This window comes from Cervus canadensis, chromosome 1 (assembly GCF_019320065.1).
Source record: "Cervus canadensis isolate Bull #8, Minnesota chromosome 1, ASM1932006v1, whole genome shotgun sequence".
Classification (NCBI taxonomy): Eukaryota; Metazoa; Chordata; class Mammalia; order Artiodactyla; family Cervidae; genus Cervus; species Cervus canadensis.
Window position 1 is genome coordinate 48923084 of NC_057386.1, and position 13902 is coordinate 48936985.

The following is a 13902-nucleotide window of genomic DNA, read 5'->3' on the forward strand; positions in this document are numbered from 1 at the left end:
TTTCAGGGAGTAAGATAGCGAGGAAAGTAAAGAGAAATTCGCTCTTAAATTGAATGTTTAGCTTTGAGCACCTATTACACTATCATCTTACATATAGTAGGTATTTCTTACCTATTGTATAGCACATGGATCTCTGCTCAGTATTATGTGCCAGCCTGGATGGGAGGGGCGTTCAGGGGAAAATGGACACATGTGTATGTATGGCTGAGCCCCTTCACTGTTCACCTAAAACTATTACATTGCTAATTGGCTATACCCCAATACAAAATGTTTTTGGTGGTACATAAAAATTTAAATTTAAAAAAAAAGTAGGTATTTTTTACCAATAAACATTACCAGTAAAAAGCAAACAAAACAAATACCTCCCAACTCCTGCTGAAGTCCTTGAGCCTGTCGAATAAGGAATTTGATAGGAATCTGATCCATTAAAGAAGATGAATATGATTTGGGTTTTCTTTGCATGGCAGCTGTCAGTCAAAAATAAGAAATGTAAGATATAACATCAGAAACAACATGAATCTTAACCTTCAACACAAATAGGAACAAACACAATGTCAAATTACTCTTAATTCACTTAATCTGTGAATATAGCTCATAAAAGATAAAGAATCACTACCAAAGTAGTGAATACATATGACGAGCAAGAACATACTTCAGGGCAAGATCTGGAAAATGCCCTGAAACTGAAACCAGTGGGAAGAAAAATCATGAGTGAGAGAAGCCACCTGCAGAAGTGCCCAACTCAAAAAAATAGAAAAGAAACTCCCCCAAACCTAATTAGGAAGACAAATGCAGTCATGACCACATGGCTTAAAACTTCATGATGCCAACAGCCTTAATCATATTATCTATTAGTGGTGACTGACTCTTTCTGAAGGAAGTTGGGAAATATGAATGACTTTCTTCTCCAACAACTTCTACCTTCAACTAACAAATCCATTTTTTTAAAGTAAATCCATCTTAATTTCTGTTCTTTTTCTGCTATCCTAATTCAATACCTACTCATTATTTATTTAAATAACTATTATGGTTCAATTTTCAATTTTCCAGACTCCAATTCCTCTTCTTTTTGAACCATCCTTCACACTGGTGCCACAGTCTTCTTATTTAAATTCAGATTTGGCCAGATCATGTGTCTCTGGATCCATGCTCAAATATCTGGATCCATGGATTTCCAGATCCCCAGGGTAAAGGTCCTTACCAATCAACGCTTTCTGTCTCATCTCCACCATATGCTATATGCCTGACACCCTCATCTTACTTTTCCAAGCTGCTTTGCATGTACAACAGAACTTAGGAGCATCTCAACCAGGCTATCCACAGTTTGAAAAACTATATCCTATATACTTATTCTTTTCCAAACACAAACCACATAATGTAAAGCTCAACAAAATTTTATTGATTGAAGTTAAGAAGTATATGAGTGCAAGTGTTAGAATACAGGTTGAGAATTTTTGCCTAAATAGACGATACACCTCTTGGTTAGACATGATACCCCTTGCAGGTCAGTGAATGAGCATCCCAGTTTTCCACATCAATCTTTTATGAACTGGGTAAGAATGTATCTCAAAACACAGTTTAAAAAAACATAGCTTCTAATACAATCAAATTCTGGTTCCAACACTATCCAAACTGGAAAGGAAAGAGTAAAACTGCCACTATTTGCAGATATGGCATTATATAGAAAAACCTTAAAGATTCTATCAAAAAACTGTTAGAACTTAAAAAAAAAAGTGGTAAAAATGACAAATATCTCAGCCCACAAATGTGTAAATGACTCTCATGCAAATGCTGAGGTGAATGAACACTTGGGGCTTCCATAGTAAGATGAGGGGACAACATTCAAGGAGCACCTTATGGTATATGGCTTTGTGCCTCAACCGAAGTCAAAGAAAGTGAAGTCACTCAGTCATGGCCGACTCTTTGTGACCCCATGGACTGTAGCCTGCCAGGCTCCTCCGTCCGTGGGATCTTCCAGGCAAGAGTACCAGAGTGGGTTGCCATTTCCTTCTCCAAATAATTTCCTAAAGAATGAAGTAGAGTTGGCTGATAAAAGAGCGGCTGAGGAGCCTTTTCTGGACATCAAAGTTCCGTCAAGGTAACAAGAATTAAGAAAAGAAAAAAGGAAAAAATACTGTGAAAACTAATAAACAAATTCAGTAGGGTTGCAAGATACCAAATTAAATACACAAAAATCTCTTGCATTTTTATAGACCAGTAACAATCAGAAAGAAAAATTACATTGCCCCTAGCTTTTGTAACATTTTAATCCTTAAAACATTCCTATGGAAAACTAATTCACTTATGAAATTAGTGTAAACTAATACTAAAGCCAGGAAAAAAAGAAGTGAAGAGAAAAAAGGCCTATTCCACTTGCTTAAACACAGATGGAAAAAAATCATATTAAAAAAAAAAAAGACAAATCATGTTAAAAGAATAATATACCCAAAGCAAGTAGGGCCCACTCCAGAAATATAGATATCAATTATACAACAAATTATATAAATAGACCAAATTATCTCAGTAACTGCTGAAAAAATTATTCCCTTGATAAATTTTTTTAAATGGTACTCTAAGAAATTCAGAGTCTGACTAACCCAAAGTAAATGTCTATACCTTCCTTGTAACTAGCAATAACTTAAGAAAAAATTATACAAAGTCTATACAAAGTAAAGTTTAATTGACATAAAAAAATAATTTGAATTCACATATTCAAAAACATGTATTAAGTGATTACTCTGTATCAAGTAATATTCTAAATGAGTAAGTAAGTAAAAGTCACTCGTGTCTGACTCAATGACACAGTAGCAAAAAAAAGATAAAAATTGGCCTTCATGAATCTTACATTTTAATAATTTAAAGAAAAAATTCATGGAATTCCCTGGCAGTCCAGTGGTTAGGACTCAGGGCTCTTACTGCTGGGAAGATGGGTTTGACCCTGGGTTAGGGAACTAAGATCTTATAAGCTGCACAGCTGACCAAAAATAAGTCTTTAAAAAAATTATTTCATATTCCTAGCTGGAAAGACTTATATTGTAAAGATGTAAATTCTCTCCAAATTAATTTCTAGCATAACATAATTCTAACCAAAATCCAAATATAATTGTCTTCTACAGAATTTGACAAAATCTTATAGAGTTTATGTGCAAGATTATATACGTGAAAATGGACAGAAATACTGAACAAGAACAATAATTGTGAAAGGGACTGGAAATGCCTAAAACTAAAAAAAAAAAACCAGACATAGGTTTGTAATAAAACTTCAATATACATCAGAGCAACTTTCCAAATTAATAGGAAAATGACAGGTTATTCGCTTTGTGATGTTGACAAATAGCCAATTATTTAAAAATGACGACAACAACTAGGGGCTTCCCTGGTGGCTCAGTGGTAAAGAATCTACCTGCCAATGCAGGAGACGAGGGTTTGATCCCTGATCCAGGAAGATCACACAGGCCACGGAGTAACTAAGCCTGTGCATGACTACTGAACCCAAGTTTCCTAGAGCCCCATGCTCTGCAATAAGACAAGCTGTAACAATGAGAAACCCTCACACTGCAACTAGAGTAGCCCCTGCTCGTCACAACAAGAGAAAAAGCCCATGCAGCAGTGAAGACCCAGCACAACCAAATATAAATAAAGAAATACATAAAATGAAAAAAATTAAAAATAAATAAATAAATAAATAAATAATTTTTTAAAAAGAAAAGAGAAAAAAAAAATTTAAACTGAATCTGTATCCCATGTATGTGTGCTCAGTCGTGTCCAACTCTTTGCGACCCCATGGATTGTAGCCTGCCAGGCTCCTCTGTTTATGGGATTCTCCAGGCAAGAGTACTGGAGAGGGTTGCTGTGCCCTCCCCCCAGGGGATCTTTCCCACCCAGGGACTGAACCCACATCTCTGTCTCCTGTATGGTCAGGCAGAGTCTTTACAACTGGGCCACCTGGGAAGCAAGTCTGTATGCCATACTTGGTAACTTCATGAATCCTACATTTTAATAACTTTAAAAGAAAAAAATATTTCAGGGAATTCCCTGGTGGTCCAGTAGTTAGAACTCAGGGCCTTTACTGCTGGGGAGGTGGGCATACATAAATTAATTAAAGGCATATGTAAATTTTAAAAATGAAATAATGTCCTAAAAGAAAATGTAAGTGATTAGTCATATAATGTTAGTACCTTACTTTCAAAGAGTCTCCTCTCCACAGAATTCTATACTCAAAATACACCATAAATAAATGATAACACTCAACTGCTATCATTGTGAATGCAAAAAAATTGGTACTCACATTGTATACAAATGTCTTATACCTATGTCTTCTACAAAATGTCTATAATGGTAAAAACTATCTGGAAAACAGTGTGACAATTCATTTTTTAAATATTGGAATTCAAAAATCTTTGATTTAGTAGTTCTGTCCTAAAGAAATAAATAAGTATATCTGTATACAGAGTTAGCTCTAAGGATATTCATTCTGCCAGTCTCTATAATGGCAAAATGTAGACATAATCTCCAACAATAAAGTATTTTTTAAGTAATGGTACACATTTATGAAGAAATATTATACAGCTATTAAAAATCATGTTTAAAAAAATGTACTATAATAGGCCAAATGCTTAAAGTGTAGTCTTAAGTAAAAAGGGTAGATTAAAAACTTATGATTCCAAACTTTATCAAAGTTACCACACGTGCAAAGACTGAAGGGTTTTTTTTTCTAACAAAATTCTGTGGTGATTATCTCTGGGCAGTAGAATTATGGGTGGTTTATACTCTGGTCTTTGTACTTTTCTCACTTCCTCAATTTTCTTCAGTAAAACACTCTTTTAATAAATATTTTTCTTTTAAAAAACAGTTCTTTTGCATTAAGACAGGAAAACGATTAGGTAAGCAATTAGATAAATAATGAAATAAATTTAAAATTCTTATACTTTTACTCCACAGGATGATCATATGACTGTGAGAAGCTTTTTTGGTCAAACTCGATTTTATAGTACTGAAACTTCAAGCTGCCAAGAAATAACATCTGTCAGTGTCTGCTTAAAGGTTTCTACATTTTGAAAGAGGCAGGTGGAGTTAACTTTCTTCTGGGAAGACAATAATTAACTATCAAGTGCAAAGAAAAACTTCAAGTGCAGGAATTTAGAGCCACTGAACATTACAGTTTCCCAAGTATCACAGGATAGGTCTTGTTCTGCTGATGACAAAGAAGGAAATTTCATATGAAACAGGATAGAAGCAGAAAAAGCAGCCAGAGCTTGTTTTTAAATGAAGATAAGGGGCTTCCCTGGTGGCTGAGTGGTGAAGAATCCAGCTGACAATGCAGGAGGCATGGGTTCAATCCCTGCTCCAGGAAGATCCCACAGGCCATGGAGCAACTAAGCCCATGCACCACAACCTACTGAGCCTGTGCTCCAGAGCCCGGGAGCCACGGTGACTGAGTCCACGAGCCTGGAATCCGCGCTCCGCCACACGAGAAGCCGCAGCAATGAGAAGCCCATGCACCGCAACAAACAGCAGTCCCCGCTGCCCAGCTAGAGAAAGTGGGCGCGCAGCAGTGAAGTCCTGGCACGCCAAAAATAAAACAAATATACTTTAAATAGGCTTCCCTGATAGTCGGCTGATAAAGAATCCACCTGCAACACAGGAGACCTGGGTTCGATCCCTGGGTCGGGAAGATCCCCTGGAGAAGGGAAAGGCTACCCACTCCAGTGTTCTGGCCTGGAGAATTCCATGGACTGCAACAAAGAGCAGTCCCTGCTTGCCACAGCTAGAGAAAGCTGGTGCACAGCAATGAAGACCCAGCACAGCCAAAAATAAAATAAATAAATATTTTTTTTGAATAAAATAAATGATGTTAAGGGACAGAGTTAAACAAGTAAGCTACGTAAGTGTGAGACTCTGTTTAGCATTCCATTGGCTGCTTTAGGAGCAGATAAACAGGTAAAGCTGATAAAACATGTTCAGTATTCATGAGTACTGTTTTTACCTCAAAAATATGTAAATATAACTTCTATATTTAAACTGTTCAATAAATATTTAAAATAAATAACCAACAAGGACCTACTGTATAGCAGAGGGAACTCAGCTCAATATTCTGTAATACCTGTAAGGGCACACCTGACTCACTTGGCTGTACACCGGAAACTAGCCTCTCATTTTCAATCAACTATGAAAGGACAGTGAAAATGTTAGTCTCTCCGTCACATTCAAGTCTTTGTGACCCCATGGACTGTAGCCCATCAGGCTAATCAGTCCATGGAATTCTCCAGGGAAGAATACTGGAGTGGGTAGCCATTCCCTTCTCCAGGGGAGCCTCTCAACCCAGGGATCAAACCCGTGTCTCCTGCATTGCAGGCAGATTCTTTACCATCTGAACCACCTGGGAAGCCTTTTAGTTTAATCAACTATACTCCAACATAAAATCAAAATTTTTGTAAAGTACATAAAAATAAACCTTTACCTAGTAATAAAATTTTCAGATATAATAAACAGGAAACATTTTTTAAGTATAAAAACTGAAAATATGATGGCAATGTGCATATTTTAATGGGGTATTAATAAAGGGATAGTACAAGGGATTTATTATGCTATTTCTTACACATGTTCTTTTAGATCAATACAGTATTTAACTGCAATGCACAAGACCCAGGTTTGATCCCTGGGTCGGGAAGATCCCCTGGAAAAGGGAACAACTACCCACTCCAGTATCCTTGCCTGGAGAATCCCATGAAGAGAGGAGCCTGGCGGGCTACAATCTGTGGTGTTGCAAAGAGTCGGACACGACTGAGTGACTAAACACACAATATATGCACTTGTATTACAAATATTTTTAAACAAATAAAAAATATGTATATGTGAAAAAATATGTATGTATACACCTTTTTTTAATGACTATGATATTCTTACACTTGGCTCTATCTCAGATGTTGAAATTCTGTATTTGAGCTTCAACAGCTACTTGGTGCCTGCTAATAATGTTTATTATAAAGCTCAAAACCACAGACCAGTTAACAAGGTAACAATACAACTTCGTGGGGAGGAATAAATTTGAAGCAGAATATTCATCATTTTTGGATGTGGAAGAGAAAACTTCTGTCATGTTATGACATATTCTGCAGTTAACTTATTCCTTTATTTTTTTTTTTTTTTAACTTATTCCTTTGGACTAAGAAACTAGGCTAGAAAAAAAAAATTCTTCAACTATGGGAAAAAAGTTCTCCAAGGAAAGCTCAATTCCCATTTGTCTTCCACACCCGGTCTCCTCTCACCTATCAAGGACATCCCTCTAGGGATTCTCTTGTAAAGCTTCCCTCTCTACTAGATTACTTCCAACAGCATACAACATCCTCTTAACTCTTTCACCTTAAAAAAAATAAAAAGTCCTCTCTTGACCTCATCTTCCTCTCCAATTACCATATTCATTTCCCTCCTTCTCTTTACAACTTTTCAAAAGAACTGTCTGTACTCACTGTGTTCAGTATTATCTCCTCTAATTTGCTTTTGAATTTACTAAATCAGGCTTGAATTCTGAAAAAAAAAAAAAAAAACCTGTAAAGGTCAAAGGACCTCTAGCAAGCTAAACCCGATCATCAGCTGAGCCTAAATCCTAACCTTACTTGATCCATCACCATCATTTGACACAAGTGATCTCACTCTCCTTTTTAACATTCTTCTCTTGGCATGCAAAACATCACAGCCCCCTGAGTCTCCTTCCACACCTTCTCTCTTGGTAATCCTACTTAATATCATGATTATAAATATCATACATATGCTGAAGAATCTCAATGCTTCAGTCCAGGTTTATCTCATCCAAATTCCAGTCCAGCATTTACAACTGTTTTCAAGACATCCCCACTTCATCAGATATCTCAAACTTAGTATGTCCCAAACCAGCTCCTGATTGCCCACAAACCTGCTATTTATTTCAGTAGATAGCCATTGTATAGCTCAGGCCAAAGGCCTCCACATCAACCTTGGCTCCTGTCTCTCAATTCTAATTAATTCATCAGCAAAACTTCTCAGCTCTACCTTCAAAATATATATACACTGCTACCAGTCCAAGCCACCATCTTTTGCCTATAATCTTGGAAAAACCTAATCGTTTTGTTGTTCAGTCGCTAAGCCGTGTCCGACTCTTGCAATGCCATGGACTAGAACCCGCCAGGTTCCTCTGTCCATGGGATTTCTCAAGCAAGAATACTGGAGTGGGTTGCCATTTCCTTCTCCAGGGGATCTTTCTGACCCAGGGATCAAACCCACCTCTCCTGCATTGCAGGTGGACTCCTACACTGCAGGCAGATTCTTTACTGCAGAGCCACCAGGGAAGACCAAGAAAAACCTAGTAACTTTTCTATAATCTCCCAGTTCCTTTTCGAAGACTCAGTCCAGGCTAAATTGTACACTAAACCTGAAATTCTTAACTTTCCAATTAAGATCCATCAGACTATTGCATAAAGAACAGCAGCTTCACCTGAACACAGGGTTGAGCTGAGCATGTCACTGGGGACTGGGATGCATAATCTTTAAAGATTCTTCCAGTCTTAAAATTTCTGAGTGATTTGTTAATTCTGCATGGTGTATACATGAAAGTGGGCTATACTAGTCTCTAAACTTTCCTATATTATTTTTTTGCTAGACATTACTTTAAATAAAAACTAAGAGTGTATCTTGGTCCCCTACTACAGTATTCATGGTCTGAGTTCTCCCCAGAATATCTCCTTGTAACTCATTCCTCTAGTATCTATTAAATCACAAGTGTCATATCCCTTAACAGAATTCATTACATGTGGATAAAAGTGGGAGACTATTACTTAATGCTTATTATTAGCCCATCTTGTCCCTCAAATGACAAAGACTATAATTATAGTTGTGGGATATCATCTGTATATTCCTAACAACTGCAGGCAGGAAAGAAAGCTGCTGAGAAATTCACAGTATATTTAAAACACAATAGTCCATATAAATGAAAGAAACTCATCTGCTACACACTGAAAAGTAACTTTAATTTATAGCTTTCAAAAAGTAAAATCGCTCAGCCATGACAAAATACAATCCCTTAAAAGAATTCTCTCTGCATTATAATACTCAATGCCTGTGACATTTTTAAATTTAATTTTTCTTGGAGTATAGTTGCCTTAGAATGTCATGTTAGTTTCTACTGTTCAAAGTGAATCAACGATTTGTATATGTGTATCTCCTTTTTTGGATTTCTTCCCCATTTAGGTCACCAAAGAGCACTGAGTAGGGTTCCCTGTGCAATACAGTAGGTTCTCATTAGTCACCGGTTTCATACACAGTATCAGCAGTGTGAACACGTCATTCCCCGTCTCCCAGTTCTTCCCAACACCCTTCTCTACCTCCTTGGTGTCCATATGCTTGTTCTCGACATCTGTGTCTCTGTTTCTGTTTTGCAAATAAGATCATCTATACCACGCCTATTACTTTTTAATGACACCTTTTATTTGAATATGGAACTTCATACATTTGCTGTTGCTGCTGTTCAGTCACTAAATCATGTCTGACTCTTTGCAACTCCATGGACTGCAGAACACCAGGCTCCTCTGTTCTCTACTGCCTCCCGGAGTTTGCTCAAATTCACGTCCATTGAGATGGTGATGCTATCTAACCATCTCATCCTCTGCCGCCCCCTTCTCTGTCTGCCTACAGTCTTACATTTAGCAAGCCAAAAACAGGTGAATTTTCTTTTTCACACAGAGGAAAACATACTACTTTATACTAATATTATCTATATTAAATCTGACCTTCTGATATTATACAAAGCACCTAAGTTTGAAAGCCTAGTTCAATGGTAACGTTAATGGCAAAGGAAATCCTTCTGTTGGTTTTTTTTTCCTACTACTTTGATTAAGACTGTTACTCTTCATACTAATGGAAGGAAAAGTAGGAAAAAGGTTGAAATCAAGCAAAAAATCTTCTACTTCAGTACCGACAGGTTTATGTCTTAATTTACCTTTAGTCAATAAGTTCACTAAAATTGTTAAAATACAAACAATTCAGTTAATCATTAATTCAGACTGCTAAAAGGAGCACTGAGACTTAAGGAGTGATTATAAGCCCACACATACATGTACTTATGCACGAAAGTATGAAAACTTAACATTGCAAAGACTGCAGAAAGATGCTGGAGCTTGCTGGAATATCTGATCTTATTTTCTCCAATAGCAGCCTGGAAAGTAACAAAATATAAGCAAATAAGATTAACTATCACCAGAAACACTAGCCTCTGCACAACTTACCTAAAGTCTTGGTGTTTGCTAGGAGAGCTTCTTCGTAAGACAGAATATAATAAAGCACCAAGAGCTGTGCTGTGATACTGAAACGCTGATTAAGGCGGATGTTGTCACCCTGGAGGTAATATTATAAACACTTTAAAATACTGTTAAATTTCATGAGTGCTTTTTTTTCCCCTTTGGCCACAACAGGCAGTATGTGGGATCTTAGTTCTCCAACCAGGAATAAAACCGCTACCCAGCACAGAGTCTAAACCACTGGACCACCAGGGAAGTTCCAATGAGTACTTTTTGATAGTAAAAGCACTCAAAATAGGTTATTTGGTGTTGTTGCTCCCAAGCTTAAAGAAATTGGAAGAAGTATTGCAGTGTTCACATTAAACTCAAATTGACAATGTGAAGTTTAAGTTAAATTTGAGATGGCTTGAGAGATTAGAAGCAACATGCTGAACAGTTTTTAAACTTTCCTGGTGGCTCAGACAGTAAAGTGTCTGCCTGCAATGAGGGAGACCTGGTTTCAATTCCTGGGTGGGGAAGATCCCCTGGAGAAGGAAGTGGCAACCCACTCCAGTATTCTTGCCTGAAAAATCCCATGAACGGAGAAGCCTTGTAGGCTATAGTCCCATGGGGTCGCAAAGAGTCGGAAACGACTGAGCGACTTAACAGTTTTTAAGATAGGGCTGCTTCTGAAAAAAGTTTACATTTACAGGAATCTCAAGTATTATCTGAAACTACCATGAAGAAAATAATTCCTAAAAAAAAGATACTTTTTTGAAGAAAAAAAGATTTACTCCAAATTTTCCGTAAATAATCTAGGTATATCTTAAATTCTCAGGAAGCTGGTAAAATGTGTTGAAATGTCACATAATCCTTTTTAAACACACAACCTCCAGGGCACTCCTTAAACTTTAAAATGGAGCTTTTGAAAGAATTCTTCAAAAAGTGCCTAATCAACAAACTACATAGAGCTAATACCATTCTTTTAATATTCATAAGTGATCTAAAGAACTGAATACCATTTTAAATAATAATCTGGGAAAAAATGTGGAGTGCGAAGAACAAAAGAAAAATGAACTAATAAATGTTAAAAAAAAAAAACACACTATTTTACCCCAATGACTCCTTGAAAAATACTGAGTATCTCCTGTTCTGTGACTGGCTGATTTGTGGCTTCTGGATTAGATTTAGATGCAGGAGTAAGTATAGAATTTATGTACACGTCAATCAGAGGAAGTAATTGAGGATGGAGTGGAATGGAGGTTTCACAGAGCTGTCTATAAATCCAGTCCTAGAAAAGAAAGTGACAGGCACTAAATTAATTATGGCAATAAGAAAAAGCAAGCAAAATTTTACAAGCACATATAATTTTACATGATTTATGAAAAAGTAAAATTCACTATTAACTTTTAGCAGTTGCTAAATAATATCATCCAGTTTCATAATTGCCTTTGATTTAAAAATGGAAACAATTTTTCTTTCCTAAAATTGAGAATATTGTTCCATGGAAGATAAACCTAAAAATGACAGCTTGGGTTTAGAGTTTGGACTTCGGGTTTTTAATCTATTGGTTTTTAAGTAGTGGGGAAAACACTGTAAGTCCCTTCTGTGTCTGTATTTTGAGCACCATATATGCTGCTGTAAAAGACCCCACAGCAGAAAGGCATTTAGGGAGAGGAAGTTTCTCACAACAAACCTCAGACAGATTAAGAATGTGGCTTTGACAACCACATATGGGAGATTAACTATCTGCACAAATACAGGCCAAGAAGAAACACTGGGGTGCATTTGGACTCTTAATTCTTCGCTACTTCACTTGCAAAAAATATGAAAAGCAGAAGATACAATCAAGATGGAAAACAACTTCACTACATCATAAAAACAAGGACAATCAAATGTGATATAGCAATGCATATGTTGTTCAGGGTTCTTTATAAATAAAATAGCCTCTTAGAAAGGGTTCAAACAAATTTTTTTCTTTTTTAACCTCCTGTGGATTCAGCCTTTTCTCTAGAGAACCTATTTGCTATAGCCAACTACATAACAAATTGAAAACATGTCAAAATATGTGCAAGTTTAATGTTAGAAGTCCCTGTGACAAATAGACTACGAATACCGGTCATGGCTAACCAGCAACCTTCTGAGTTTGGTAAACAAAATCAAGTATAAAGAATGGAAATTTCAAAAAAAAAAAAAGAACAGAAATTTCTTACTAAAGTTTAATGAAACTGCTAAATATCATTGAGAATTTAAAAGGAATTAGTACTACTGTACATTTTGTAAATTAACTGAACAGTTATGCTGTTTTAAAAATCTGAAATTAACAGCCTAATTACTATAACTATATAACTAAAAACATTTCACATACAAAATCCACAGTAAAGGTCTGCAAACTCAAATAGAACTGGGAAAAAAGCATTAACTCATATTTTAGCTTGAAGAATAAATGTTAAGATCATACTTTTATTGATACTTTGTGTTTGGTGAAGGAACGACTCCTCAGAAGCTGGTAAATGCAATGAATAGGCAAAAATCCAGTAATGTTGGCACTCAGGTTGCTGGTGACAGGGACTCGAACTGCATGAGCTGTGACAACCTAAAAGGGAAAAATAGCAGCAAAATACATATGACAGAACCAGACACAAAATTATTCTGAAAGAGGGAATATTAGCCAGGTGGACTGTCAATACTAATGGGGTCCTTTGGCGGGAGTGACAAAAACCAATCATGACATGATTTAATTATTTTGAGTAATGAGGTACCATCACACATCTGGGAATTTGTAAAGTTCTCTACTTTTTAAAAATTTACTTCTAAACACAGACACATTGCCAGGGGTTAGAGTAAAGTTAAAAAATATGTAAAATTTGGAATCATAAAATCTGGGCTCAATGACTATAATATATAAAACAGATAAACAACAAGGATTTACCATATAGAACAGAGAACTACATTTAATATAATAAACTGTAATAAAAAGAATCTTAAAAGAGGGAGGGGACGTATGTATACGTATGGCTGATTCACGTTGATGTTTGGCAGAAACCAACACAATTCTGTAATTATCCTTCAATTAAAAAATAAACAAATAAGAATACAAATATATATATATATACATATATATGTATAACCGAATCACTTTCTTGTATATCTGAAACTAAAATAATACTGTAGATCATCTATGGTTTAATTTTTTTTAAAAAAAGGAAAAAAAAGAATAGTTTCCATCATTGAAAAAATAAAATATCGTTAGGATTATCCATGGACAAAAGTGCTGAGACCAAATAAGAACAAGTCAATACAAGAATAAGGAATTTAGACTCTAGCTTACAACTTAGTTAGACACGGCACCTTGCAGCTGAAAGGTTTAAACAGATTCTCCTGACAATCCTGACTGTCAGTGAACTTCCCTGGTAGCTCAGATAAAGAATCTGCCTGCAATGCAGGAGATGAGGTTTGATCCCTGGATCAGGAAGACTCCCCTGGAGAAGAGAATGGCTACCCACTCTAGTATCTGGCCTGGAGAATTCTCTGGACAGAGAAGCCTGATAGGCTACAGCGCATGGGTTGGCAAAGAGTCGGACACGGCTCAGCCACTAACACTTTCACCCTAGGTGAGATCCCTGTCAACAGTGTCTAAGACTACATTCTTAAG

General features: G+C 36.4%; 1 protein-coding gene across 3 annotated transcripts in view; it reads right to left on the bottom strand.

Moving 5' to 3' along the window:
• Positions 1–13902, bottom strand: part of INTS2 (integrator complex subunit 2) — a 51805-nt gene that overhangs the window by 19305 nt on the left and 18598 nt on the right. For all 3 annotated transcript variants that reach the window (XM_043482261.1, XM_043482279.1, XM_043482270.1), the window contains exons 13-16: positions 12709–12843; positions 11362–11538; positions 10257–10365; positions 363–467 (exon numbers count right to left, since the gene is read on the bottom strand). In XM_043482261.1, coding sequence (XP_043338196.1) covers positions 363–467; positions 10257–10365; positions 11362–11538; positions 12709–12843 — 526 coding nt within the window. The remainder of the gene's footprint in view (positions 1–362; positions 468–10256; positions 10366–11361; positions 11539–12708; positions 12844–13902) is intronic.